Consider the following 26,235-nt stretch of genomic DNA (forward strand, 5'->3'; position numbering starts at 1 on the left):
TTTTATCGGGGCTAACGCGACTTTGGGATTAGCTGTTGAAACGCGCGTCGGGTTACTTCCGAGTATCAGTTAAAAGAATAAACTGCTGGTGTGTCGCGCGTCGCGACGTTTAATTATTAACACGATTATTGGCCGCGATTATTTCGGAAACGTCACGGCGGTCAGCCGCCAAGGGGCAGTAAAAACCATGAAAGACGGCGTTGTGCCGATCCAACGGACGGTTATAAGTTCATTTCCGTGTTATTAATGCTGAGTAGCCCCGCGTGTAGGACATTCATACGTAATATCTGACTAATTGAGGCCGACGCGTGTACTTGGCGCGCGTCCAAGCCGCTTTGATCGCGCGTAGATCGACCCTACGCGTAAGAAGCAACACGCGTGCACGCGCGCCAACCACATGTACGTAATCGTAGGTAGCCCGCGGTGGATTTAAGGTACACGTGTGTTGCCTTGCACGAGACGAGCAAAACTCGATCGACGAGCAACCTCGCGCGGACTTTCCGCGCCGCTCAAAGGACCACTTTGCGCGCGGAGCCGCGATTTAGACGGGGCAAAACGAGGAGCGCGCATTAACGATCGTTTTGGAAACCAAGTGAAACCGTTTCGCACGCTCTGAAGGCAAACTCATAGACCGTGACAGCGTGACAAAAGTTGGTCGCCGCGAAACGAGCATCGATCGGTTAACGCGAGCGTTTTTACGCGAACCTTTCCTCGAGGACATGTCAACGTGCGGCAAGAATCGCGCGTGAGAGCCCGTTTTTGCTGCGCCCTCGTTCAGGATATCGCCGCGGGAAGTCGTGCACGGGACAGGACGAAGATCGAGGGGAGAATAATTGACATGTATCCGGACACGGTGAAGTAAGAGCTTGAAGGATCCATATCACGAGCACGCCGATTCTAAATGGCACCAGCAGCTACTTTTCGATCGATCTACCTCGCGGAGGAATGCTGCTAACTTTATTCAGGTATTCCAAAACAATTACTGGAAAGAATCGTAGACACATTGTCGATATTTTCTATCAAAGAACCACGTCGAAAGGTGAATGTTCTTAACCAAAAATAGGTTTACCATGATCGTTCCGCTACTAGTCAGCGCAGTTTGCGTCGAAACCAACCCTGAGGAATTATCGTTCGCCCCGTCGGAAGAGAGCAAGGCTGTAGCCCAATCGCGTCGTCGAAATGATGCTTTCATAGATGCAGACGTCGAGTCTGTAAACGACGAAGAGTCAGATGTCGGTCAGAAACGACAATTGAACAGGAACAGCCGATACGTTAGCAATCAGGAGTCGAAAGTACGTCGCGATAGCGTTAGTTCGTTGGAGAACAGATTTCCAAGGTCCAACGGTGGTGTGCTGGCGCACAAAATGGCGAAGGACGCGCTCAAGTCCCCCAAGATGCAAGAGACCATAAGGAAACTGTCGCGAGTGAAATCGCCAAAAGGGACGCTTCAAGCGACCGTGAAACTACCAGCTGTGAGGAAGGGTGGCGCCAAGATGGCTGACGAGAGAAGACATCGCAATGGGATGAGGCGCAGGGGACGAAGAAAGAAGAAAAGGAAAAGGTGAATGAACGGAAGCGATTGAAATTAGTATACTGAAGGTTATATGATGAAAAAATTGCCTCTATCGTTGGTATTTTAGACACCATCGAAGGTACAAGCCGCGTCACGCTGGATCGCTAAAGAGGGGATCCTCTAAGGTAGGTAAGCCTCGTTCAGCAATTTTTAGAAACTCATATACCTTCCCAACGTGGTCGATTATACTACGCATTAGAGATAAACGTTTGAAAACTGTTCCTTTACTCAGAGACCGTTGGACGGCAAAAAGGACATTAGGGTGTCGCCAAAGCGTTCACACGGACAGGGGAGTTCTATGATTAAGCATAACCAAGTCGTTCACGATGACAAAACACGCGACAGAACGAACACCTCGGGATCGAGGAACAAAGTTCACGCTGTCAACGTTGACGATAGCGAGTACGTCGATTTTTCTTCGCCTGCGAGCACAGAGTCCACCACGTTCCTCGACGTGTCGCGAAAAATCAAAAGTTCAGCGAGACTACACGAGTCTGAGAGTATGATCAATCGTTTGATGCGAACGACCACGAAGGATCCATCGAGGAAGAGTCCTGGCGACCAAGGAGTTGAATATCCAGATTACTACAGCGACGACGAGGTGCTCCAAGACATAGTTGCGAATAAAATCCCAACGCAACTGGTCGGTTCGAAAGCCTCTAACGATCGATTCGCACGACAAGCATTGAACGTCACGTCGTTTCGTGACGACGATCAAATCGATACGAACGTACAGCCTTACTATCCGGATTACGACTCACGCAGAAAAGAGCTAAGATACAAAGGCGACTCTGTCAATACTCTTAACGATTTTCAGAGCTATCCGTCAGTTGAGCGTATGTCGACGTTAAATCGGAACTCTCGATTATTTGGTGCAGACGACCCATCGTTGGGTTATCCGATCGGTTATGAGCCCTGGGAGTATCGAAACGAGAATCTCGACGCGTCGTATCCCGTCGACACGCCAGGAGTTCTCGAGCAACCGCAACCGCCCGTAGGAAACGCTGTGCCTGATGTGCAAGACAATTTGGACGTGTCTGACGCAAAGAAATTCGACGGTGAAATTCAACAGCCGCGCGATCCCGATCAGTTTAGTTACTCGAACCCGTACGAAATTCCTCAGGAGCGTTTACAAAGCTTGAGCTCGAGCGAGCCAAGGAATTCGAACGTAAACGAACCTGTTGAACCGCAGATTCCTCAGTATAAAAATCTGAACAGCTACCAACAGCCGGAAACGAATATCCAGGGGTTGCAATTAACGAATTTCGATCGAGATATCGCGAGTCAGCCTCAAATTGAGAACGTCAGGATCCCTAGTGTGAACGAAGTGGACGCAGAGATTCGTACTCAGTCGAGTTACTCTCCTCTTTCATTGTACAGTAATCAAGAACAGCAGGAAGAAGTTTTGAAAAATTCTCCGATTCAGACGAAGTATAGTAATCCAATATTGAATCATCCAAACGCGATGGATCAACCCCTTGGAAAGATTCTAGAGTCCCTAGGGATCAACGTCAATGGAGATTCGAATCAGAATCCCAGTTTGAACGAGAATATCAATCAAATGCTGCCTTACTCCAACACATTTGATCGACCAACAATGGAACAGCATATTTTAAGTCCAAGTTACTTGAGAAAGAAACCGACTGAGGACTCCAGCAGTTTCTACGAAGGCAACAACGCAAGAGGATCGGAATATCAGACGAGTAAATTTAAAAATAATGTCAGAGATGGCTACTTCAGAAGGCAATCGACTCAAAACGGTGGATATTATGATAACAATATGTTGACGCATCTGGAAGACGAAAAGAACCCTGCGCACCATATGAACATATCAATCGCAGTGCACGACACGAAAGAAGTCGCGAACCAGATACTCGATACCATAATGGAGGAGCTGGACGAGCTGAAGACTGATCGGTCGAAGAATAACAAGAGAGAAGGTGAGACAAAGGAAATTGTTCGTGACTAGAGATAGTATATAGTTGGCCTGAAGCTTGGCTAGCCCTGATATGTGAAACGAGCGATATTTTTAGGCTTACCTTGCCGTTTGTCAGGGTCCTGGTCAACAGCTCAGGCCGGTGTGAAACTGGATATGAGGGTCGTGAATCGTACTATAATCGTGACGGTTTCCGAACTCACGACCCAACGTTTGCACGAAAGTCTGCTGAACGCAACCTGGAATGTATCTGGTCACGTCCCGTTCAAACGGGGCTCTCCGTTCACCCTCACCGCAACCGATAATAACACCAATTCCGTAGCCGTTTTTGTTGGTACGCAGTTTCTTTTCTTTTTGCAGCCGTCAGTTTCTTACTTGAAAATTATATTCAATTGCATTAGCAAAAAATCGGATTAAAAGTACAGTCTCTTCTCAGATACGAGGCAATTAGTTAGTAGTATTTAGTGTAAAATGATTTTCAGGTTCCTGCAGAGTTTGCCAAGGTATCGACACCATAGCAGGCGTTTGGTCCATCGCGAGGCAACCAAAGGACTGCAGAGATTTTCAGGTAGCCACGAGTGTCTTCAACGATATTTTCCGGAAAACGAAATTGTCCAGTCTGAAGGAAGGGGCGAACGCGACTGAAAATGCGACAGGCAAGCACAAAAAGAGGAAAAGTTAGAAAGTTTAGAAGTCGGGTGTTTCGCCACCCGAAATCCGTATGACGCGGAAAATTAATGGAACGGGGATAGAAATTTGGTGGAACTCGAAAATGTTTGAACTGCGACGAGAAATGAATTGAAGGATTGATCTGCACGTAGCTTACGATCTGTAAAACAATGCATTACAATACAGTAGACAAGAGTGTACAAGAAAATGTAGAATACTTTATACTGTAAGTAACTTCTATAATAAAGAAATAAGAATGTTTTGTACCGTGCAATTTTTAATTATAGAATTTTACATTAAAAATTAGACGTATATCTTCTAAACCATAGACACACATGGGAAATACGCACAAGCAAGGACATTTCACGTGACCGATTTCCCTAAATCTCGATGTACCCTGTCGAGGCCCACCACGCAAACCTGGAAACATTTAAGATATGCGCATACCCAAAATTGCAGCAAGAATTATTGGCATACCTTTAGAAAGCCAATCTGTTCGTCCTCATTCATGCTAAAAATCGGTAACGATACGACTTTCTCGTTGTCTTCTAACATGTATTCCCTTATATTAAGATGAGCATATCTAAAAATCATTTCTAACAGTCACATTTGCCTAAACAATGCAGTCGACATTATCATCTCACCCTACTTCCTCGCACTCTTTCGTATCAGTTTCCTCGGGAAGTGGTTCACAAACGACAGTGAACTTAATGTTAGGATCAACCTCATCGTCTAGCATCAAGCGTAAGGTGCTGTTTTCCAAAGAATGCTTCTCTTTGCCTATTAAAAACGCTGCAAAAGACGTATCTGTATCACCTCGAATTCTTTCCAACGAATCATCCGCTTACTCTTTTTAAAATTGAACGTCAGGCTATGCTGAGGTGATTGCGGTTTCCTCATGGAAACCGTTTCCATGTCGGTCCCGCAATAGCCCAGAAAGCAGTACTCGATATAAAACAACTGGTACTCGGGGTTCTGCATCACGAAGCTTTTCGGGTACAGAATCATGTTAATAATCTCGATGGTTATCGAATTCTTCTCTGTTGACTGTAACGTACACTTCGTGAATTTCTATGGTTTTTACAAGAGACTGTAGCCGGGAGAGAGGGGGAGATAACGATAAAAAATGTAACTACTCTTCAGTTTAAAGGTTACTTTAAAAGGACTAACATAAGCACGCCTTACTTCTACGAGTTAATGGCACTACTACGTAGTGAAAAATAAATGATGATACCATTATCGTAAAGTGTACCGACATTGGACTTTTATCGTACCTCATCTCCTTACCTCCTCCCAACCCTTCAGTTAGAACGAGAATTTGCAGAATTATGGATTCGTACACTATTTGGTGAAGGTTTATTATCGGCAATGTGGTCATTGGCCTTCGCGTGTGGATCTGAAATTGACTCATAAATAATCCTTTATATTCCACGGAATTGAAACACGAATGTCTAATCGTTAATACGTGCCGCTAAAATTGAGCAAACTTCGTTCTCTGAATTTTTCCCAATTCTTGTTCGTGATCACATCTGCGATAGAGCCGGACGACCGATTGCCTCCATCGTCGTCTTTGGCCTGAACATTTCCGTTAGGTTAAAACTGCTAAAGCTGGCAAACGGAATCTGAACTATCGTTACATCTTACATCTGACATTACGAGAGCGTTAAACTCCATCAAGCTCAACCTTCCAATTTCGGGTTGTTTTACTTCCTTCTCTTCGTCTAGTGTCCCTTTCAGCGATATTTTGCTGCTCAAAACCGCGTCTTTGAATTTATTTAAATTGTCTAGCTACTGCGTTACATATATTAATTCATTGATCATTTAATCAATAAGTCTACTTATAAACTATCAAAGCGACAAATGGTAAATATTAAGTTAAACGGTGTCAAAAAGTGTCTAGAGATGTCTACGTAGAAAGAGAATGACAAACTTCAAAATTAATGAGCCCCATTTGTTCTTGTTATTATTATTGAAATATGGTTGTTATAATTCTGAATTAAATTAGTCCAAAACCGAGCACACCCCTACGATATTATTACCAAAAATCGAGCGCGTTAAACTACCTGACTGGTGCATAATTATCGTCCATTGCGTCGTCGGTGGAGTCAAACCACTGCATCTCTGGCCCAAAAACAGATTTACGACCCCTGAATGTTTCCACTTCTGTCGAATCTGCGCGTACACGCATTTCTTCCTCGTCTCTTTCTTTCACCGCAACCAAAGAATCCTTGCCGATGATAGACCGCCTTCTAGTTATCCGTCTTTCACCCAATTTATCACCTGATCGAATAATATGGCCAGTCAAGCTCATTTTATCTACACGCTATCTAATCGCCTTTTTCGTTCGTTACTTGACGGATCTGTAGCGACTAATTTGGGGGACATTGATTCGAGCATAGGACTACTATCGTAATGGACATAGTCCGCTGCGTCCTGATCCTTCAACACCATCAGGTCGTCGTTCGACGCTATATCAGGCTTTGGTGACGATACTCTTCGCGGTGTGCTTTCATCAGGGACTTGCGTATACATTCCTCGTCTCCTTTTGAAGGCTTCCACCTTCTCGACGTCGCAGCTCAGCCTAACCCACAGCGAAAGCTGTCCAAAATTCATGCCAATCGAGCAAGGAATCACGCTGTTCATGGGAGCGATATAGTGGAGCTTGTTCTGAGGATAATCCAGTATATCCTTGATGCAAAGCTTCCCTCTGGCTACCACGTAATTGTCGTTGCTCTCGTGGAACACGTTCACTTGAAAGGCGACGACCTCTTCGAGAACGTAGCTGAAGAAAGACGATAGATCCGAGACTCGATAGACGAAGGAGGAATTGAAGTTTAGCTTAGGACACTTCAGTATAGGCGTGAAGGCTGTTTCCTGGCCCCAAATGTCCCAGCTGACGAATAGCGACACTTTGCTGATGTCCTTTTCTTGAAAGAGGATGTGCTTAGCCTAACGATGTTCGTATCTTAAGAAATTTTTCTATCGTTTGAAATGGTTTTGTATTTTAGTACTAACAGGCGTTGAAAGCTGCAACGATACGATGTGAAACTCCAGGAGACCCTGACCATCCGCGATCACTAATGGAAACGAATCAGACACGGGACTTGTAACGTCGACACAGTTGCTTGGACAGTCGAGACTGCATAGAGATCCTATTTTCCGCGTTTCAGGTTTAATCTCCTCGCGTGTAACTTCATTTGCCTAAATGTTCGCAACATAAATCCTAACTGCTGTTGTTCCCGATAGGGTTTTACAACGAATTATCGCCCTTACTGGGATTCCAGTTACTCCGCTCACGATCTCTCTGCATTTATTCAACTGTTTAACGTAATCGTGCAACGTCGGATCGTTACTGGGAAGATCATCCCCCTTTTGTGACGCGGACACACGTCTCTCCCAAGACTTGAATGGACCTGGACCAGCCTCGTCCTGCAACTGACTTCAAAAGAACGAACGTGAGTTTCACGATGTGCACCGCGATCGTGGAGGTTTTGTTACCGGGAGATTTGCATTTTGCCAATATTCGCTATTGATCGCACTCCGCAGTGCATTTCCGTGTTCATGGGATTCACGCATGCAGCCAATTCAACTGAATTGCAGCAACGCCCAACGCAATCCGAATTTGCATTGCACTTTATCAGATTGTTACAAGTACAATCGTTGGCATTGGTGGCTCTCGATGGGCTCTGTTTTGCAGGCCACAACTTTCTCTTAAACTCCTCTGGTTGTGGCTTATTGTAAGGGCTGGAGCAATATTTTCTCGCGTTGCAACCGGCTCGTACGACACTGGACGTGATCGTATTGTTATTCACGTCTTTTGTCAATTGGTCTTTGTTTGACGGTGTTGGTCGGTATAAACTGTTGGCTTCAGTGGATGCCGCGGATGACGAGGAGTACTCTTGAAGAATATTAACTAATTTGGAGACTAACACATTGGGGTCCGTTGATTGTTTGTCCGGTACTTGTTGCTGGTGGACATTTTGAATCCATTGAGTTGTTTGAGCAAATTTTTCTATACCACTGTAACACAGTGTTTGACAATAATTTCTGGCGATGGTGCAAATCATGAATCAAAAGCTTTAAATTAGGGAGTTAAGGGAAGAAATTTAATTGCACAATGGCAGTACTTTATTGTGTACTCTATTAAAATATAATTCTATATTATAATTCGCGTGAATATGTGAGAATCTTCCTAAAAATTTTGGAAGCTCCAACAGTTTACAGTTACAGTCACTACTGTTATCTTTAATCTATCTCATCCGGAAGAACGATATTAAAATTCGTTAAAACCTTTACAATCAATAAACAGAACATCGAAATATTAATATAACTAGCTAAACTTTGAGATTATTCCGTATTGATTAAAACCTGGCTGACAGAGATGTGCTCATCGAAATAACGCGAGGAACGATCGAATAGTTTGTGTCAGCAGTTAGAATCGCCGAAGAGCAGTTTTTCAAGAGAGACAACTTGCCTGTGTCCCTGATTCTGATCCAAAGTGACACCACCTGCCATGTGTTTTTGAGAGAATCTCGCTGCATCCAGAGACGTATTAATTTGAGCTTCTTCGAGGAGCTTCAACATTTTTTCTGGCGTCAAAGAACTTTCTGTCACCGGTTTCGCGGGTTCTGCACTTTGCGTCGCAGCTTTCGGTTTTTCTGTTCCGGGTTTTTCTTTGACAGGTGTCATGCTCAGTGTCCCTTGGTCTCTTTTTTCTTTACATTCATTGTCTGTTTGCACTGATCTGTCCGTCAGTTTGACGCTTTTACGAGATGTATACGTAGTTTCCTCCAATGGCATTGTTTTCTCGCAACATCTCTTACATTCGCTTAGAGTACTGGCTATATCTACTTGCAATATTGTTCCAATCGGTTCGCAACATTTGTTGCATTTCTCCACTTGACTAGCACAATCTTTGTACTGTTTCACCTTTGCTGGTGATTTTATTTCATTTTGCTTCGATGTTATCTGCGTTGCCTGCGACTTCTCCTGCCTGTCCATCTGTGTTTGGAAAGTCTGTAAAATCACAGTTCTGTAACTTTTAATGATTTTTTATGAATGAATTTAGAAAATCAATTCAGTGAAAAGCTGTATTTGTAGTACGGAAGACTGGAGTGCAAGAATGATTAGTAAAGAGATTTGTAAAACTAAATAGACTAAAGTAAAATTAAAAACTAAATTGAAAACTGTCCATTATAATTCATTGGTCGTTAAAAAATTTGTTTAATTCAAGACCAGAAACTTGTATTTGCTTAAAGAAGTAAAAACGTAAATTACCACGTAGGAAATCGGCATTACTGAGTTAGAAGAAACTTGCGCACTGACCGTTAACTGTACCGTTAAAATGTCTATGTTCATCTGCAGCTCTTGAAGCTTTCCAAGTAACTGTTCATTCGAGTTTTGCAGAGCAACGATCGTAGTCTGTTCGGTGTTAAAAGCGGTTTTCAAATTCTCTTGTTTGCACAGCTGCTCGTTGACTTTCTTCTTCAGCTCCTTGTTCTCCAGCTCGACTTCGCCGTATTTGGAGCTGAGGCCAATTAGTTCGTTGTTGTGCTGCTGAAGTATTTTCATCTCGTTCATCAGATCCTTTATCTGCTCGTCCTTCTCCCGTAACGAGTGTTGAGAATCTTTCTCCTTCAGCATCAGTTCGTCGATTTCCACTGCTCGTTTCTTCTCTGTCTGCAGTTCCGTCGTGATTTCTTCGTTGATCCTAATTGCACATTTATAATACTTTTTGCTCTTTCTACATTTACTTTACTTCATATCTTATGAATCAAAGCCAGTGCATGATATTTATTTGGTGAAGAACAGGAAATGAGGGATGGAATTTATTTGCAACAAAAGGAAATTTAAAAATACATTGTTCAATGGCATTTACGACATCAGTTCGAGAACTCTCGAGAGATTTGATTTGTAAAATGGAAGGGGAAAAAATTGTAGTGCAACGGGTGAAATAGTTTATTGAGTTGGTTGAGTGCCACGTGTAAGGATATTGATGTGCATGAAGCAAAACGTGAGACACGTTGCGCGTACTTCATCTTCTCCTCGAGCGTCTTCTTCAAATCGTTGATTTGCACATTCAACGACTCGTTCTCGCGCTCGCTCGCTATTAGTTTATCGTTCAGTTGCTTCATTTGTCTCCAGACCTTTATGTACTCGACATTCTCGACTACTTTCTCTCTTTCCTTCGCAACTGTGCAATCCAACAGCTGCTTTTCCAGCTCAGCTATCCGACTGGACATTTCTGCCTTTTGCGCCTCCAGTTCCTATTTAAAAAGTACACAAATTGGGAAGCATATCTTCTACATTCTAATCTTTTTTCTTTAATAAAGAAAAAATTCTCTAAACTTTTTTCTTTAATAAAACGCATGTAACCCTTCATAACTCAATAGTTTCACGGTAAAGAAGCCACCATTTTGTATTACCCTTTCTAATGGTTCCCCAAGTTTGAAATGAAATTTCTTTTAGTCTTTGACTCGCAGGGCTCTCTGGTGGCTTCTGCTGTAACTACTCTCACGATTATTCCCAAGTATTTACTGTTATGTATAATAAATATCTTTTTCCTTTAAAATGCATTAATTTGTGAATTGTACCTCAAATGATTAAATACTTTGAACAGGAATGTTTAATGAACGAAATGGAATGTATCCACTACATTACCCCGATTTTATCGAGATTATTTTTCTCGTCGCTATCATTATTCCCGGGGCCGACGATGCAGTGACAAGACCGTATCTTCGTGCGGCTGTTTTCGCTTCGACACGTTCTAAAACAAGGATCTCGACTCATGTCAGTGATCTATCGCGATGCGCGCAGTGTGAATCATAGATCGTCTCGGATCGCTTGTAATACTACGCTATGCACTTACATGCGGCCCGAAGACGGCCTCGTTTGGAGATTACGATTCCTCGATGACGATCTACCGGATATCGTGTGACTCAACAGTTGATTCCTCAGCACCGAGATTTTATCTTTCAGCTGGAAAATCGATGGCAACGCTACCGTATTAGTTATAGCAGTTGTCTACTTGAAACCTTACTCATTCTATTTTTATTCGAGTTCGGTTCTCGACAACGGATTAAGGGAAAATTCACATAGGTATAAGCTTTATTTAATTTTCACAATTTTTTCAACACGGTTTTCAACAACGCTCACCTTGGAGTTTTCAATCTCGAGAGCGATTATTTTATTCTTATCTTCGTGAACGTCCAAAGTAACCAGGCACGGTCTTGGATTGGCACTTACTCTCATTAACTTTGTCGCTAATCGCTTAATCTTATCCTCCTGACGATTCGTTAATTTTTTTAAATCATGTGCTTCTTCGAGTAATCGCAGATATCTGTCCTCCAATTGGTAACGATCAAGCTTGCAAACGACATGTCGCTCCCTAGGATCTTTGGTTTGTTTTAAAGTGTAAACATTTGAAGCCACTTACATGCAAACATGATATAACAGCTTTAATACTGTTATCAAATACAGACCTATACTGCTGCGACAAGTATCCACGCAAGAAACCTCTCTTACAGGCAGAATGTCTCGGTTTGGATCGTCTGCCATGACTTTAGAATTCCATTAAATTATCTAAAAACTACCATGAAATCGAATTATTATTGACTTATCTAAATACAAAATTAAAGCAGTTAAAACTCTAAAACTACTACACTTTAATAGGTATTTTATATAATTCACAGAAATTGCAAAATTGTTTTAAGAAGAAAGTTATACAATGCAATAATTCAGGAATTGAAAAGTTTAATTATCTAAACGTGAATATGTAGACACAAAAAGTGGTGATCGAATTGCTATATAATGAAAGTACACGTATTCTGGTTGCGAATGCGCACTACTTGAATTTCTTTTTTCTTTCCTTTCGAGAGCCGTTCAAATTTTGGCGGGCAAAGTGATATATCCGGGGTGACGATCTCTCAATTAGGAATGATACTTTGGTACGGTACTTTGCACGATCAGATATAGAAAAGTCTTGATAAAACACATTATCAGTGACTGTACCGAAACCACGCCTGTCTAGATACACGCAAGAGCCCATAAATGCTATTCAGGGGTTATGCTCGCTAAGGTTCGTTGAACACAATGGTTGTCTCAGAACTGGATGATCGAGATTCACCTCGAGTTACATTCACATTTTCATTATCTTTATTATTCTAAAAAGAAAACTGTATATTAAATAAACTATCGAGTATTCTATATTTATTTCAGCTACTAGAAAAAGAGTTTTTATTGCAGTCTATTAAGTAACATATTCGTATAGGCATACGATCATTTTAAAACACCATCAGAAGGAAAAATATATTCAAAAGCACTGTGCACACAATTGTCAAATATCGAAGAGAAAAAGTAACTAAATATGCTCCACGTATAGGTGTATTATATTGTTAAAAATAGATGTAAAACCATTTATCTTCTCGTGTGGCGGCAATATTACGTGCATTATCTCTGAAATATACGTGTTTCGTTAGGATCGAATGAAATGTAGGAAAATATGTATGTCATAGAGTTGATTGAGAGAAGAGAGATACGTATCCCCTTTGTGATGCGTCACCGGGTATATGGGGCAGTGCTTCGATACGCCGGTACAACCTGCACTGCACTAACCTTGGTTTGACATCGCGGAGTGTGCGTGCCAGTGGAAAGGTAAGATGGCGGCGGACGGAGATGTGATTCCTGATCAAGAAAAAGTACGAATAGTTTCGGACTTTATATTGCACTCGCCGCCAGGCGAATTCAACGAGGTTTTTAATGATGTGAGAGTCTTGTTGAACAACGACAACCTGTTGAAGGAGGGTGCGTCCGGGGCATTTGCTCAATACAACAAGGATCAGCTCACGCCTGTTAAGGTACATCATCGACCTCACTGATGAACTTTTACAATATTTTATGATAGTATCAAGGGTATCATACGGTATTTGTGGTAATTCAAGATCACACTATCTCAGGGATATTTGGTATCGAATTTCAACGTCTAGTAACGTTCCTAATTGGGCGACACGCGTACGGGATTTCGACAGGTGACGTTGACTTTATAGTGAAATTGGAGCGCGATACTGTTCACCTGGCTGATGTGATTGTTTACCTAAAGTATTCTCGAATCGGTACGCGGTAGTTGCTATGTGGAAATCTTCATGAAATTTCGATTCGAGCCGTAGGCAGCAGTAGGGTTAATTTTAGTTACATCGCGTGCTCATTTTAACAGAAAATATTTCTGATTGATTCACGGGTATTATTTCATTTTTTAATTCACTCCTCGTTTCACTCTATCATTTCGGAGCAATTCTTGTTCGGCAATTATATCGATTAGATTCGCTTAAATTAAGGTTAGACACGAATTTATTATACGTGCATTCTATTGCAAAATCTGAACAGTTTCCAAATCTGGCGTTACATCTATTTGCTAATTCGCTTTGTCTCTGACTTCAGATCGAAGGAAGCGATTATCCAGCCCTTATAACGGAACACAATGATTTAGGTGGGCAAAGGTTTTACGATGCTCGAAGTAAGCAAAGTTTTAAATACGATCATCTTAGAAAGGAAGCACAGGATTATGAATCGTACGAACCAGATCCTGTGGCTGAACCTTGGAGGTCAGCTTTGCAAGATGAAATAACAACTTACACTCAAAGCCATTATAGACACGGTGCATGTTCAGTTTTTGGAAAGAGTCAAGGAGGTATTATTGGTTCTCAAAGTGTCCTTAATTTTTGCTCCTTGGAACACGATATTTATAAGTAATGGATAATATATTCATTTATATAGGTAACATCACATTAACGGCTTGCATAGAAGACCATCAGTTTCAACCAAAAAATTTTTGGAACGGCCGTTGGCGTTCCGTATGGACTGTAAGTTTTAGTCCAAGTTCCGGAAATGCAGAATTAAGAGGTAGCCTTAAAGTACAAGTTCATTACTACGAAGATGGGAATGTACAGCTGGTCAGTAGCAAAGAAGTGAAAGAAAGCTTATCAATATCGAATGAGAAACAAACAGCGAAGGAATTAATACGGCTTGTCGAAGAATCAGAAAATGACTATCAAACAGCTATATCGGAAAATTATCAAACAATGTCTGATACAACCTTCAAGGCCTTGCGAAGGCAATTACCTGTTATGCGAATGAAAATTGACTGGAACAAAATTGTATCGTACAGTATTGGCAAAGAGCTTAAAAGTCAATAGAGATAGATTTTTTTATATAATATTAAGAGAAATAATTAAAAAGCGCATTTTGCTGCATGGGTGAAGTCTGGAGGTGTGATGTGCATGGGAGCAAATTGTAACGATGCTGTATAAAGTTTGGTTAAACATGTTTGACTGAAACTCATGCATGCCACTCAAGGTTCCTCTGGACCCCTTAATGTATCTTGTTACCAACAAAAGCAATAAAATTGAACATCTTTTTAGCCATCGATTGCTTAAAAAAGAAAAACAAACAAATGGACATTTTTAACTAGAATATATATTTTTCATTTTCTGAATTTTTTAGGTTATATTAACAATTCCTAGCTGCATAGAATATACACAATATTTACTTAGTATTTTTATCCTTAATCAATTTTATTTGCAAATGATTTGATATAATACTGATTTCGTGTATAAGCTTTATATGTTCACAGATACTAATCTTTACAATAAAAATGTCCATTATTATTTTACAGTATTTAAAAGAAATATTGATTTATATACTAATCTTTAATTAAGAGATGGGTGTTTGCTTATAAATTTATTAGTGTTTAACTACTATCGGGGTAACGGGGATCCTTGGTCTTACTTTTTTGTAAGCGTTTTGATTAGACTTATATTTAGTGAATCAAAACCATGTGAAATTTGTAATTGATAGCTAAAATCAAACGTAAACGAGAAACCTGGAGTGGAATATTGAAATTCATTAATGCATTTAATGGATACATTCAAACTGTATCAACTAGATAATAATCTATACCGTTAGCACTGAACAGATACAAATTATTCGAGTTCATGATCTCGTGCAATAATTACATTTCAGTGTAAACATTTCTGGTGAATTGCATTTACTGAATTTATTCCTTAATAATTAATCATATGGATCATTGTCTTATTGATCATTTGGATGAACACACGATACAACTTGATAAATTTTATGTGAAATTTATTGTTAATAATTTCAATTTGGAGCTTGATATTAAAAGATTGAATACCTCCACTTTCATCTTATATCAATACTACTAATGTTAACAATCAACATTACAATGTATAGCATAAGAAGTGTTACACAGTGGGAAAAGAAATTGCTGTCTAACATATGCATGTTCAGGTCAGCCTAATGAAATCATCGAGTTAAAAATACTTGAATCAGTGATGATTAAAATTTCAATTCGTTAGTTGCACAATAATACAATCTTTTCTAACACTTTATGCCTTGTAACACATAAAGAGCACAACAACACGTTTAATACTATCTTTAAATGAATATTACCAATATGGTTTCATGCTATATACAAATATAATAGCATGCTGGGGCCACAGGTGATGTCAAAATACACGTCAATACTGAATAGGTATGTCTATCATCGATTCACACAATCTGATACAGAATGCCGTTAAGTGTTCATAGCATTCAATACACAAAATATACAAAATATAAAGAAGAACCTTGATTCGTAACAAATATGGGTGGGCAAGGCCTACTATTTTTGTCCAATTTTATATTTCATAAAGAGTAAATTTATACATTCTTTTTGTTAAGACCTATTGTTTTATGATAAGTACTTCTATTATGAATACGTTGCAAAGTTTAATAATACTTGAATAAAAATAAATGTTAATCATTGCAACTTGAGTTCTGTGTTAATCATATCATTAATCATACGGATCATTTGTATCAGATAATGGTATGTCGGAATATCTTTTGGTGCTATCGCTTACCACACATTACACAACCAGACATGTATGCGAAAAAAACGGAAACTAACAAAGTACATAATGCATTGTACATTGTAGAATGTAGCCTATAGCCTGCTGGAGCCTTAATCTGTTCACTTTACGTTGAGGGGGTATTATGTACATATGTTATTTGAATGAATGAATGCGACGAAGCACACTACCATTCGACTCTTCAGACTTTAGGATTCGAAACATGTTTGTAATATTATTCGTATTTTGTAAGTTACATCGTAATTCAAAATATTTTTATTTGATCATGCTGTTTGATAACTTTTCGATGAGATCCTTGAATGAGGAATACATACATAACATTTTTAAATATAAGGTCATAAGAATCATTTTATCAGTTGCAATGAAAAAAGTTAAAAAGAAACGTGTAGGGATATGATACAAAAAAAAGATTAGTGTATACTAAATATTGCAATAATGAAATTTTATATGTAAATATGACACTGAATCTTATTTGAACATTGTGATTTGTGTTACGTATGTAAATTACAAATGAAGCGTTAAAGTTTCGAATCTTATCAAACTTTACAGAAAATAGTTGCCTATGATACTAAAAAAAAAAATTAGGTATTACCTACAATCGAGTGTACCGTAAAATAAGAAACGCATGTCCTTATGTAAAAACTTAAACACAGAATACATTTATCGGTTAAATTATGTATTATTAAATGTTATGATTGATTAAATAAAGTGACATGACACTTTATACTTTGACTATCAACTTGAATATTACGCTTAATTTAGAAAATAGATTTAATTTTATTTCACACTCTACTTCATTGTATCTTACCATAAACTATATTTTTCGTGAACAAAATTGAAATAAAGTACCATTTATTGTTAATATCAAATATATAAAATAATTTCTCGTGTGTTGAATGTAGGTAATACGAAATTATGAGATTATTTAAGGTGGACGGAACACGTAAAAATGTGTTATATAAATTTTATTTCCGAATTTTATATAGTATGAATAGATAACTGCGATAGACACAAGTGCATTTAGAAGTTTCTATTATACTATTATATAAAGTAACCTTACAATTTGTTTATTAAAACGATAACGAAAAATATATGAAATATCAAATGTTACATTTAACAGAATTAGGCTCCGATATTATTTCGTTTATTTCGTAATTTTTATTAGCGAACCTACGAGATTTCCTACCATTATGTTCAACGTAAACAATCATAGTGCACATGTGCCGCTGAGCATTGTTTTGAAAAAGTACTCATAGTATCAACTATAAAATTGCGAAGTTTCTAGTGCTTACCTTGATTTCACATACGACAAAGTTTCGAAACACTGATACAAACATATCAAAAAATGATCGTCTGTTCACATAATTAATAGACGATATAAAAATACAATTTCACGAATTTTGACGTTTACAGCCATGTTTGTTTACAACGCAGTCGTTGCTAACGCGGTAGTAATTATTGGTTACGGGGCATCGTCACGTGACTCTTGACTTTATTGTGGAATCAGTAGGACACAGTGGCGTGCTAAGTGAACGCGTGTAGTTTCGAATACTTTCTTAATATTAATAATTAGAATTATTATTATCCTTTCGTTTGACAAAACTATCTGTGATACTCTTCGCACAATGATCTTAATGCCGAAGGAATCTGCGAAATTAATTGCCTTTATTTCGAAGAATGTTTTTGTCGAAGAAGAAGGCATCAAAAATCTTGCGTGTGCGGTAAATAACTTTTCAATCATTATTCAAATTGATTTTTTATTTTCAGATGAAGTATCTACGTATACTATATGTTGTATATAAATTTGTTTTTGTAACTTTTTCCTATCTAAACTGATTGTAACATTGTAAAATGAGTGTCGATTGTATTTGTGTCAGTACCCTTTTAATTCATCAAAAAAATGCGGCGAGGTATTTCGTTATAGTTCAACATACTTTAATAATTAATGTCCTTTTTCTATAACAGGTTTTAGAAGGCCTTAAGGATAAAACAATAAGCGTGGACAATTTTTCTCAAAATGAATTTCATCCGTCTTCTAAAGATCCAAAGGCTGTTGACTGGATATTTGTCTTAGACACATTGAATTATTCGTTTTGGAGCGATAAGAATTCTTCAACTCGGTGGTGTGTTAACGGTCAATCTGGATATTTCGCATTGTGTGCCGCCATTAAAAGGGCTATAGATGTAAGTCTTAAACCATTTAAATTTAATAATATTTGGGAATTTATAAATGTTTATTATTCAATTGCTCTTTTTAAGTCTTTTATTATTTGACATTTGCACTTATCCACTGGTGCAGAAACAGTTGATACTTCTGTACTGTCTACTTTCGACGATGGTATAGATTCTGGCAAAGCCTCTGATTCTGATTTTGTTTCTATTTCATTGTCTTGGTCCTTTCTTCCTTTCCTTCTTTTCTTTCTCTTTCTTCTTTTGTTATCAGTCGTTACAGCCATACGCATTACTGTTTCTTTCATCTTCTGCTGTGATTGTTTCTTTTTTCTTAATTTTCCACTTAATGTTGCATTAGTTACACTTATTTCTTTACCTCTTCTTTTCTTTGCATTCATTGGTTTCCTTATCTGTAGTAGCACTATGTTAAATTTCTTATCAACATTCCTTTTTGTTTGACCTTACCTTATACTTATCTTGATTTACAATGTAAGGTATATCTTTCTTTTTGTCAGCTTTGATACGCGATGGAAAAGTTTCATCCTGAAATTAATTATGCGGTGTGGTAGTAACTATCCATTTAATAGTCTTTTTATTTATGAATTCATATAAAATACCTCTTCATCATCATCATCATCATCAAGATACTTTTTACAGCATACTCGTTCTCTACTACCTGGCAAGTGTCTAGCCAAGTAACATTTTATGTACATTTTTATATCTTTAAAAAGTTCTAGGAAAGCATAATACCAAATGTTAATAATATACAGGCATACATTTTTACGAATTTTAGTTAAATCATACTTTTCATTCTCTTCGTTTCTCTATTCACTTTCTCTCTGTAGTTATCTATAAATTCTTTCCGTTGGACTTCTATACATTGTAATAGAAGCTGTTCTTTCTCAATTTGTTTCTTTTGAAACTCTTGCCTTTCTTCCCATCTATAACAGCCATAAAAGCATGAATTTATTTGAAGTAAAATTTATATAGATTTTTATTGTTAACAATAGATAAGAAGTGTCTTTAAAAGGATTGGCTTTAAATATACTTTTGCTCCACCGTTTGCTTCTTCTGTTCACGTTCACGTGCTAGTCGTTTTTCCATCATTTTCTTTCGTTTACGTTCCTTCCTGTTCCATTCCAATAGAGTCTGAATTATCTTTTTCCGTCGATAGTCCATAGCAACTTTTTGTTTCTGTCGTATTAGATCAGCACGTTCTTTGCTTCTAACGTGTCGCAAACGTATATCCTCTTGTTTCTTCTGTTGCAGCGCTCGCAATCTTTCCTCTATCTTTCGTTGCTTTTCCTTTTGTTGTTCACGTTTCAATCTCTCGGCTAGTCGACGTTCTTCCATAGTGGAGCTTTTCAGTTCTAACAATCTTTCCCTTTCCTTCAATCTGATCAAATTATAGAAAAAGGGGAATTCAGAAATGGTACAAAATTACTGGTCTTTTCACGTGGAGTTAAATATCTTTTATTTTTTATTACTCATAGTCACCTCTTCACTTCCTTCTCTGCTTGTTCCTGTGCGTACTGAATAGCTCTCTCTTCGATAGCTTCTTTCGTTCTTCTTCTCAATTCCTTCTTTATACTGTCACAGTGCAATCGTCTCAAGTATCTCCTGTACATATTGTAATCGCGTAGAGAACATTTAGCGTCTAGATTTTTGGTAACGAAGCCGGATTTAATTAAATGTCGAACGATATTCGGTTTGGAGAAGTAAGGGACCAAATGCTTGTCGTGAAGGGAGTCGTAAGTCCATTGCATCTCGTAGCCATATGGATCGCTTAAATTAAATTCAGCGTCCGGTGCGGAAACCCATAATCGTTTGCCAATTTTATTGCGAGTGAAATTGTAAGCTCCTTCCGGCCCGGGAACCATCGGGATTTTCGACTCCAACGGCATCACTTTCCATTTTGGCAGACCAAAATTTGGTACCGAGCCCTTGGGCTTGGGAATCGTTTCCGCTAGCTTGTCTAAAGCCCTAGTTTTATGCAGCAAACATTTTTTTAGAACAAAAAATTACTTTCTCTCACTTTTGAGAAAAGTTTTTGTGGTTCGAGTCACACATATACTCACGTGGGCCTTTTGAAGCTGACTATATCAATCGCGTATTTATCGCACGACATATTCATCTTATTTGCCAGGTAATAATGTTTCTGAATGAGCGTTCCCAGAGAAATTTAATCGCTGATAACATTTTGTGATCACGTAAGAATTTTACGCGATGTACACACAAAACGTCATTTTTCCATTTCTCACATATGTCTAGCTTCTTTTGTTTGCCTCGGTCTTTTCAAAAACACTTCGACGCATTGCGTGCGCGTTACATTTCGAAAGCGACAGGTGCGATAGGTGTATCATTCTCTTTTTTTTTAATGATTTCGAACAGGAAGGAAAACCTATAGTCGATCCCAAGTATTATTCCGAAATAACAAGACCCGAAGCTGAATATATTTTTCGAGGCGATAACGAAACTAGTATTCCGCTATTGGATGAAAGAGTTAAGTGCTTGCAGGAGGCTGGGAAGGTTTTGTTAGAGAAATATCAAGGTACATGCTTGGAACCCTGTTGTCAGTTTTCGTTTTTTACTAATCGTATGTTCCGGAAATCTGGTGCAAAACTTTGGCCACATTTGACGAAATAGAAATTCTTAGAAAGAAAATGAATTAGAACCGTCGTCCTTTGAAATTCTTAACATTTCCAAATTGTAATCCTATTCAACCGGATGTGAAGTTATACACTAGATTACCTAAGTGTAGAACGGTATTTGGAGCAAATATTAAATTCCTGTTTTCCGTTTTAGGTAGTTTCGTCAACTGTGTCAAGTCCTGTTCACGCTCGGCCGAGCAGTTGCTCAGATGTATCGTGAGAGATTTCGAGTCCTATCAGGATGTAGCGGATTATAAAATTCACAAAGGTAAGAATAATACGCGTTAAAAGATTATTCGAAGTATTATTGAAATTTACAGAAGATAATAGTAGAATAATTATTTTTTCCAGTGAGCTTTTACAAGAGGGCCCAGATACTGATCGGCGACATTTGGGCGAACTTCAAAGGAAAAGGAATCGGTGAATTCGAGGACATAGACTACATCACGATGTTCGCTGATTACCGTGTGCCCCAAGTCCTCGTACATTTTGGTGCCATTCGTTACAACAATCCTCTCCTGAGCAGACTGCATTCTGGTAAGTTTTTCTTTTATTAATCTTTTTGAGTATAGAGGGTGAACCAATAAGAATTACCACCATGAATATCATTTATATTGTTCATTCACAGTTTATGTTAATTATTATTCATCTCGTTTTATGGGAGATTTCACTATCTTCTATAAAACGAGGATTTTATTTAAGAAAATTTAATTTAATCTAGAAATCTTCACTGTTAATTTATCCGTAGAAAAATTATTTATATCGCACGTCTCCCTCCATACTAAACAGCTTTCCATATGACTAAACAATTTTTCATGCGACTAAACAATTTTCCATATGACTAAACAATCTTTTAATTCTATATAAGATATTCAATCGTCTATAATTATCGTCATACATATCTTGTAGTCTTAATAATTTTTGTTTTTAAATGACTTTCATATCGATAAATTTTTACGGCAAATATTTTGCTCCGTTAAGTCAATTCAAGTTAACCGATTTCAAATTACTCGAAACCATTTCACTAATATTAACCTGTTGTTTATTGAAATAACCATAAATCCTTTCAGCTTCCTTCTTGCTTTGTAATACAACTTAAGTTCTTTAAGTTATTCTAACAGTATGTAGTTAATTCCTCTCGCTCTTTTCTTCACTCGTTAATTTGTCTGTGTTCTCTGGTTCTGTCCCTGTCATTTAGAAACACAATACATTGATTCTTTAACATCCATGTAATTCTGTCTTATCATAAACCTTTCGTTTCTATTGAAACATCTGATGCGTCTGTGCTTTATGCAGCTACGAAGATAAGTCAATAAAATCGATACTTTATCGGGTGTGTAGTCGAATTTTCGAAAGGGTCTACAACACCAGTGATTCGTTTAATTTCTTCTGTTTCATCCTGCTTGGTAGCACTTGTCTTCCTACATCCTATATGCACGCAATAGATATTTTATAATTATGTCTAATATTTATTGGTCCACCTCGTAAAATATCGTTCTGTTATTGATAGTAACGGCAAGAAGTAGTGAAACGAGTCATAGATAGAAGGCAGTGCCGTTAGACGGTGGGTTTGTTTACTGGGTAGCACGATATTTCTAATATTTCCAGATATAGAATTAGAGAACGGTAGCGACGACGAAATCGAAATTCGTGGTTGCTCGATAGAGGCAGTCGAGCGGGTCAAGGACGAAGTGAGAGCTCTAATCGAACGCTATCCTAATCTAGCGTTAAAGAAATCAGATGTTAACGCTATACTGATCGATCATTTCTTATGGGACTATCGGCGAGAGCACGCCGCTGAATTAGAAAGTATACCGTTCCATAAAACCAGGTGCATATATTACTAGGGGATGCCTGGTTTATCTCATGATCAGTATTTTCAAAGTATGTCGGATGAAAATCTCTGAGAACAGCGCGACGATGCAGGCGCACTGGCTTTTTTTTTAACCCTTTGCGACACAGTGGTTTCTTGTGAAGCCACGCGATGCTACGCAGAGCTGGAATGAAGCCCCTCGAAAGGTATGCAGATTTAATTGGTCAGAGTGGAAGGGGTCCATCTCATTGAGAGAGTGAAAGAGACGTAAGTATCGAGATCGAGTGAGATAGCAAGAAGTAACAACTTCTTTTCAGCTCTGCACAGTTGTTTCATAGTTAAATCATTTGTCGTATAAAGATACCAATTTCATTCGTTTACATTTTTCTTGTGCGTATATCTTTACATAATTTTCGAAATACCAGTCAAAGTATATTTATTTTCTTTCGTTTCGATAAATAAGAAGAATTTTTTCAAGTATTCTACAAGTCGTAGTTTCTTTTAAATGGTCAGTTAGCACTTGGTGATGGTCTTTTACGAGAGATGTCAGAACAAAACATTTACTAAAGTTATTACTTAAAATTAGCATATGCATAATAAATATTTTTACACTATGTCGCAAAGGGTTAAAATACATGGTATATTGTGATCACGTTTTACAATTCTTCAGAAGAGAAACTATTTTTACGGTCATGCATGATACTCGTAGGATAGATTGATTTTATAGTTATATACACTGATGTATGTGCAGATATTGGAATAAAACATTCAGCATTTTTTAGCACCTTTTCAGCATTTTATTCTAGGTGACTTCCCTGGTCCTCTCCTGACTTATCATCTCGAATGTTCCTCTAGTTCGTCTCTGATCAAAATGAGGGGCAACAAACATTTGGTTTTATAGGTTTTTTTTAATAATAAACAATATATTTATATAATATATCAATATAGCACAGGTTTAGTGTACAGGTAACATAAGGTTAAATCCATAGAAATTTTGATATTTTATAAGACGATTTTTCGCTGTCCACCGATTTATAGATCATATATACACCGATATATATTTGGACGTTAATAAATAATAAATAATGGTGCAGTATATGCGAACACTGTACGAGGATTTTTTTATATATGTATATATAAAACTTTGTGACTATGTTAGTGTTCTCTTTTATATACACGAAACGATTTTGATAGTTCGACTATGTTTAGGCGACGTGTATTTACAATTCATTGCAGAATTTGCGAATCTAATTAAAATTTGATGGGTCGTTTCGTAAGGAAAGTATCGAAAGTATTCGCTGCACGAAAGATTGCATTTGCACGTTTCAAAAAGACCACGCGACAAATATTCTCTTTGGCTAATCACCATTATGACATCATTTGGCACAAAAAATCGCATCAACGTCTTCTGTCGCGAGTGCGATCGCTTTCGTAGATCGATCGATCGTTGAGCCTGTATTGTTTCATACAATTAATCGACTCTGTTCGTTGAACGGTGTTAAACATTCTTACTCTGAGCAAGAATGACAACTCGCCTGTTCCACTTGAAGCTAAATCGTCGGCTAAAGTATAATTTTCTGTCGTATCGAAAAAGATCGCAAACTATTCCCTTTACAAATTATTACACGGTTCGTTAATTTCATTTCTATGATAGCTTAAGGCTACTTCACGTTTTTCAGCTGGTTGTTTCATGAGATTTAAACAAATTAGTCCCGATTTCGAGCGAGTAAACGCGCTTTAGCTTTTCTTCTGCATCTGTTCCCAGAATATTATATTTGACTTGAGTTTTCCCGACAGGATGACGCTGGTATCGTCCAAAGCGTTGTCGTTCTTCGACTGTACTACTTCCGTCTGGTTCTCCGGTATATTCGGCTGTTCCATGGTCACGTGGCTAGCTGGAGGCGAAGTCATTTTGTTCGGTATTTGCCTGAGGCCTTCACGAAATTGTTTCGAAAGTGACCTAGCGGTCAGGCTGTGCATTTGCCTTGGTGTTTCAACTATTTGTATCTCTGGCGTCGATGATCTCTCCTTGTGCACGTTACTTGATTTTACCTAGCAAAGAAGAAGCATTCATCAAGTATTTCGATAGAAAAGGAATATCTAAAATCGTAGCTGTGTTAAAGAATAAAATATTTCTGTATGAAGAAACAATGAAAAATGTATCTCCAGATTTTATGAAATTTGTAACTTTAACTATAATTTTAAAAATGAGAATTTTTTACCTTTGAAATAGGCGCGGAGACATGTTCAGTCTGCTTGCTGAATGCCTCAGCCAGTCTTCTAACCGATGGCATTGACAGGACCTTGTTGTCGAATTCCTCATCGCTCGAGGTCTTCTTCTTCCCGTTGCTCAATGGCTGCTGCGTCTGTCCTCTCTCAGAGGAATTATCCGTGTCGTTCTCCGACTCGTCGATCGACGACTCGCTGCTCTTAATATTGCACTTCTCCAGATTGTAATTATTCGCGATATTCTTAACCGATCCGTTCTTTATTACTTCAAGTTCATTGTACGAGTTCTGATTGTAATTCTCCGGCTCCTCGTCCCCGTGGTTGCTCATGTTCGAGTAGAACTTGGTAATGTTCGGCACCGATTTCGCCGCCTTCATGCCAAAATCGTTGTAGCCCTCGAATTTGTGCAACGCTTCCGTGCTCTGGGTCACGTTATTATCACCAGATGTACGAGTGCCCTCGACCACGTTGCAATCGTCGCTCTCGTAATCGTTGCACCGTGTCAAGTTCGATTTGTTCGCCACTCCAATGAACCTTGGTTTGAACTCGTCACTTCCGATACTGTTCAGCTGAATGTTCGACTGCGTTCGCCGGATTCCATCGTCGTAACCGAAAGACTTGAGGTCCAACTTGTTCACCACTCTTGGCGTGGAGGTCTTGATCGTTTTGTTGGACGAAAACTCATTTTCGAATCCGTAAGCTTTCAGGTCGATCCTCTTGATCTTCCGCGGATTATCGTCAGAGTTCGATCTCCTCGTTTCTATAACAGCGTTCTCGTAGTTCTCTTGGTTGTTCAATTTCGCGTTGATCTCGTTCTTGCTGTTCTTCCTCTCGTTCTCCAGCATCTCCTCCATCCGTTGCTCCTCCCACGTCCTCTGGCACTCGATCTTCTTCGCGAACTTCTCCTTGCCTTTCTCCGTCTCGTTCGTAACATCGTCCTGACGGACTGTCGTTTGATACTTGCTCTCCACGATGTTGTTCTGCCATCTGGCCACCTTCGATTTGACGTCGTTGCTGCGGTTCAACAGCGACTCCGTTTCCCTGTACTGTGTTTCGTCCTAGAACAGAAAGTGGCGCGGGTAGAATTAAAGGTCCAACGTTGGCTGGACATTTTTAGTTTCACAATGTCTGTCGATACCGTTCGCCATTGTTAGTACATAGTCTTTCAGCCACAATTAGCGTAATGCATGCGCAAGCGTGGTGTGCAGCCATATGTATATTGTATTCAAGTATGTAATCGAGTCCTCCCGAGTTGTTAGTTACGACTG

At 38.8% G+C, this 26,235-nt stretch overlaps 7 protein-coding genes across 9 annotated transcripts in view; 3 read left to right on the forward strand and 4 right to left on the reverse strand.

Annotated features, from left to right (window-relative positions):
• Window positions 1-1,354: 1,354 nt before the first annotated feature.
• LOC143430244 (uncharacterized) lies at window positions 1,355-4,393 on the forward strand. 2 transcript variants are annotated; one of them, XM_076906321.1, is made up of 5 exons: window positions 1,355-1,561; window positions 1,641-1,698; window positions 1,806-3,513; window positions 3,607-3,843; window positions 3,992-4,393. In XM_076906321.1, the coding sequence occupies exons 1-5, from the start codon at window positions 1,365-1,367 to the stop codon at window positions 4,189-4,191; spliced, it is 2,400 nt and encodes a 799-aa protein (XP_076762436.1). In that variant the 5' UTR covers window positions 1,355-1,364; the 3' UTR covers window positions 4,192-4,393. The 2 variants fall into 2 exon arrangements, with proteins under 2 accessions (XP_076762436.1, XP_076762437.1); XM_076906322.1 differs by having other exon boundaries at window positions 1,504-1,561; window positions 1,641-1,702.
• Window positions 4,394-4,541: 148 nt separating this feature from the next.
• LOC143430136 (uncharacterized) lies at window positions 4,542-17,543 on the reverse strand. The gene is made up of 20 exons (XM_076906137.1): window positions 17,395-17,543; window positions 11,660-11,766; window positions 11,334-11,572; window positions 11,047-11,156; window positions 10,839-10,944; window positions 10,212-10,444; window positions 9,504-9,888; window positions 8,609-9,194; window positions 8,547-8,550; window positions 7,677-8,198; window positions 7,452-7,617; window positions 7,194-7,379; window positions 6,530-7,127; window positions 6,242-6,458; window positions 5,823-5,925; window positions 5,431-5,574; window positions 5,027-5,225; window positions 4,823-4,970; window positions 4,656-4,761; window positions 4,542-4,598 (listed from the first exon to the last, which is right to left on the reverse strand). Exons 2-20 carry the CDS (start codon window positions 11,733-11,735, stop codon window positions 4,542-4,544), a joined length of 4,185 nt encoding a protein of 1,394 aa, XP_076762252.1. The 5' UTR covers window positions 11,736-11,766; window positions 17,395-17,543.
• On the forward strand, window positions 12,707-16,885 carry Cpa (F-actin-capping protein subunit alpha). The gene is made up of 3 exons (XM_076906647.1): window positions 12,707-13,033; window positions 13,614-13,863; window positions 13,950-16,885. The coding sequence occupies exons 1-3, from the start codon at window positions 12,836-12,838 to the stop codon at window positions 14,366-14,368; spliced, it is 867 nt and encodes a 288-aa protein (XP_076762762.1). The 5' UTR covers window positions 12,707-12,835; the 3' UTR covers window positions 14,369-16,885.
• Window positions 17,544-17,616: 73 nt separating the features above from the next.
• LOC143430391 (queuosine 5'-phosphate N-glycosylase/hydrolase) lies at window positions 17,617-23,134 on the forward strand. The gene is made up of 6 exons (XM_076906644.1): window positions 17,617-17,823; window positions 18,068-18,286; window positions 20,666-20,825; window positions 21,080-21,193; window positions 21,277-21,462; window positions 22,534-23,134. The coding sequence occupies exons 1-6, from the start codon at window positions 17,728-17,730 to the stop codon at window positions 22,770-22,772; spliced, it is 1,014 nt and encodes a 337-aa protein (XP_076762759.1). The 5' UTR covers window positions 17,617-17,727; the 3' UTR covers window positions 22,773-23,134.
• Window positions 18,971-20,260, reverse strand: LOC143430392 (uncharacterized). 2 transcript variants are annotated; one of them, XM_076906645.1, is made up of 3 exons: window positions 19,772-20,260; window positions 19,323-19,670; window positions 18,971-19,215 (listed from the first exon to the last, which is right to left on the reverse strand). In XM_076906645.1, exons 1-3 carry the CDS (start codon window positions 20,176-20,178, stop codon window positions 19,068-19,070), a joined length of 903 nt encoding a protein of 300 aa, XP_076762760.1. In that variant the 5' UTR covers window positions 20,179-20,260; the 3' UTR covers window positions 18,971-19,067. The 2 variants fall into 2 exon arrangements, with proteins under 2 accessions (XP_076762760.1, XP_076762761.1); XM_076906646.1 differs by having other exon boundaries at window positions 19,031-19,215; window positions 19,334-19,670.
• Window positions 23,135-23,720: 586 nt separating the features above from the next.
• The window catches only part of LOC143430385 (uncharacterized), a 45,309-nt gene continuing 42,794 nt past the window's right edge, over window positions 23,721-26,235 (reverse strand). Inside the window, exons 16-17 of the mRNA XM_076906632.1 lie at window positions 24,961-26,025; window positions 23,721-24,790 (exon numbers count right to left, since the gene is read on the reverse strand). Of these exons, the coding sequence (XP_076762747.1) occupies window positions 24,476-24,790; window positions 24,961-26,025 (1,380 nt within the window). The 3' untranslated portion in view covers window positions 23,721-24,475. The remainder of the gene's footprint in view (window positions 24,791-24,960; window positions 26,026-26,235) is intronic.
• Cah1 (carbonic anhydrase 1) overlaps window positions 26,018-26,235 on the reverse strand; it is a 93,315-nt gene continuing 93,097 nt past the window's right edge. Inside the window, exon 8 of the mRNA XM_076906650.1 lies at window positions 26,018-26,033. The gene's annotated coding sequence lies outside the window, so the exon portion shown is untranslated. The remainder of the gene's footprint in view (window positions 26,034-26,235) is intronic.

Source organism: Xylocopa sonorina, chromosome 13 (genome assembly GCF_050948175.1).
Source record: "Xylocopa sonorina isolate GNS202 chromosome 13, iyXylSono1_principal, whole genome shotgun sequence".
NCBI lineage: Eukaryota > Metazoa > Arthropoda > Insecta > Hymenoptera > Apidae > Xylocopa > Xylocopa sonorina.

Excerpts from the sequence above, each read along its gene's own strand:
- LOC143430244 (XM_076906321.1), top strand. The coding sequence starts at position 1,365 with ATGGCGAAGGACGCGCTCAAGTCCCCCAAGATGCAAGAGACCATAAGG. Across the intron at positions 1,562-1,640 it reads AGAAAGAAGAAAAGGAAAAG|ACACCATCGAAGGTACAAGC; the intron begins GTGAATGAACGG and ends TTGGTATTTTAG. Across the intron at positions 3,514-3,606 it reads GAAGAATAACAAGAGAGAAG|GCTTACCTTGCCGTTTGTCA; the intron begins GTGAGACAAAGG and ends CGATATTTTTAG.
- LOC143430136 (XM_076906137.1), bottom strand. The coding sequence starts at position 11,735 with ATGGCAGACGATCCAAACCGAGACATTCTGCCTGTAAGAGAGGTTTCT. Across the intron at positions 5,575-5,822 it reads ACGCTCTCGTAATGTCAGAT|ATCCACACGCGAAGGCCAAT; the intron begins GTAAGATGTAAC and ends AGTCAATTTCAG. Across the intron at positions 4,599-4,655 it reads AACAGATTGGCTTTCTAAAG|GTTTGCGTGGTGGGCCTCGA; the intron begins GTATGCCAATAA and ends AAATGTTTCCAG.
- Cpa (XM_076906647.1), top strand. The coding sequence starts at position 12,836 with ATGGCGGCGGACGGAGATGTGATTCCTGATCAAGAAAAAGTACGAATA. Across the intron at positions 13,034-13,613 it reads ATCAGCTCACGCCTGTTAAG|ATCGAAGGAAGCGATTATCC; the intron begins GTACATCATCGA and ends CTCTGACTTCAG. Across the intron at positions 13,864-13,949 it reads TTTTGGAAAGAGTCAAGGAG|GTAACATCACATTAACGGCT; the intron begins GTATTATTGGTT and ends TCATTTATATAG.
- LOC143430391 (XM_076906644.1), top strand. The coding sequence starts at position 17,728 with ATGATCTTAATGCCGAAGGAATCTGCGAAATTAATTGCCTTTATTTCG. Across the intron at positions 17,824-18,067 it reads TCAAAAATCTTGCGTGTGCG|GTTTTAGAAGGCCTTAAGGA; the intron begins GTAAATAACTTT and ends TTTCTATAACAG. Across the intron at positions 18,287-20,665 it reads CCATTAAAAGGGCTATAGAT|GAAGGAAAACCTATAGTCGA; the intron begins GTAAGTCTTAAA and ends GATTTCGAACAG.
- LOC143430392 (XM_076906645.1), bottom strand. The coding sequence starts at position 20,178 with ATGCCGTTGGAGTCGAAAATCCCGATGGTTCCCGGGCCGGAAGGAGCT. Across the intron at positions 19,671-19,771 it reads GCAGAGAAGGAAGTGAAGAG|ATTGAAGGAAAGGGAAAGAT; the intron begins GTGACTATGAGT and ends TAATTTGATCAG. Across the intron at positions 19,216-19,322 it reads AAGCAAACGGTGGAGCAAAA|ATGGGAAGAAAGGCAAGAGT; the intron begins GTATATTTAAAG and ends TGGCTGTTATAG.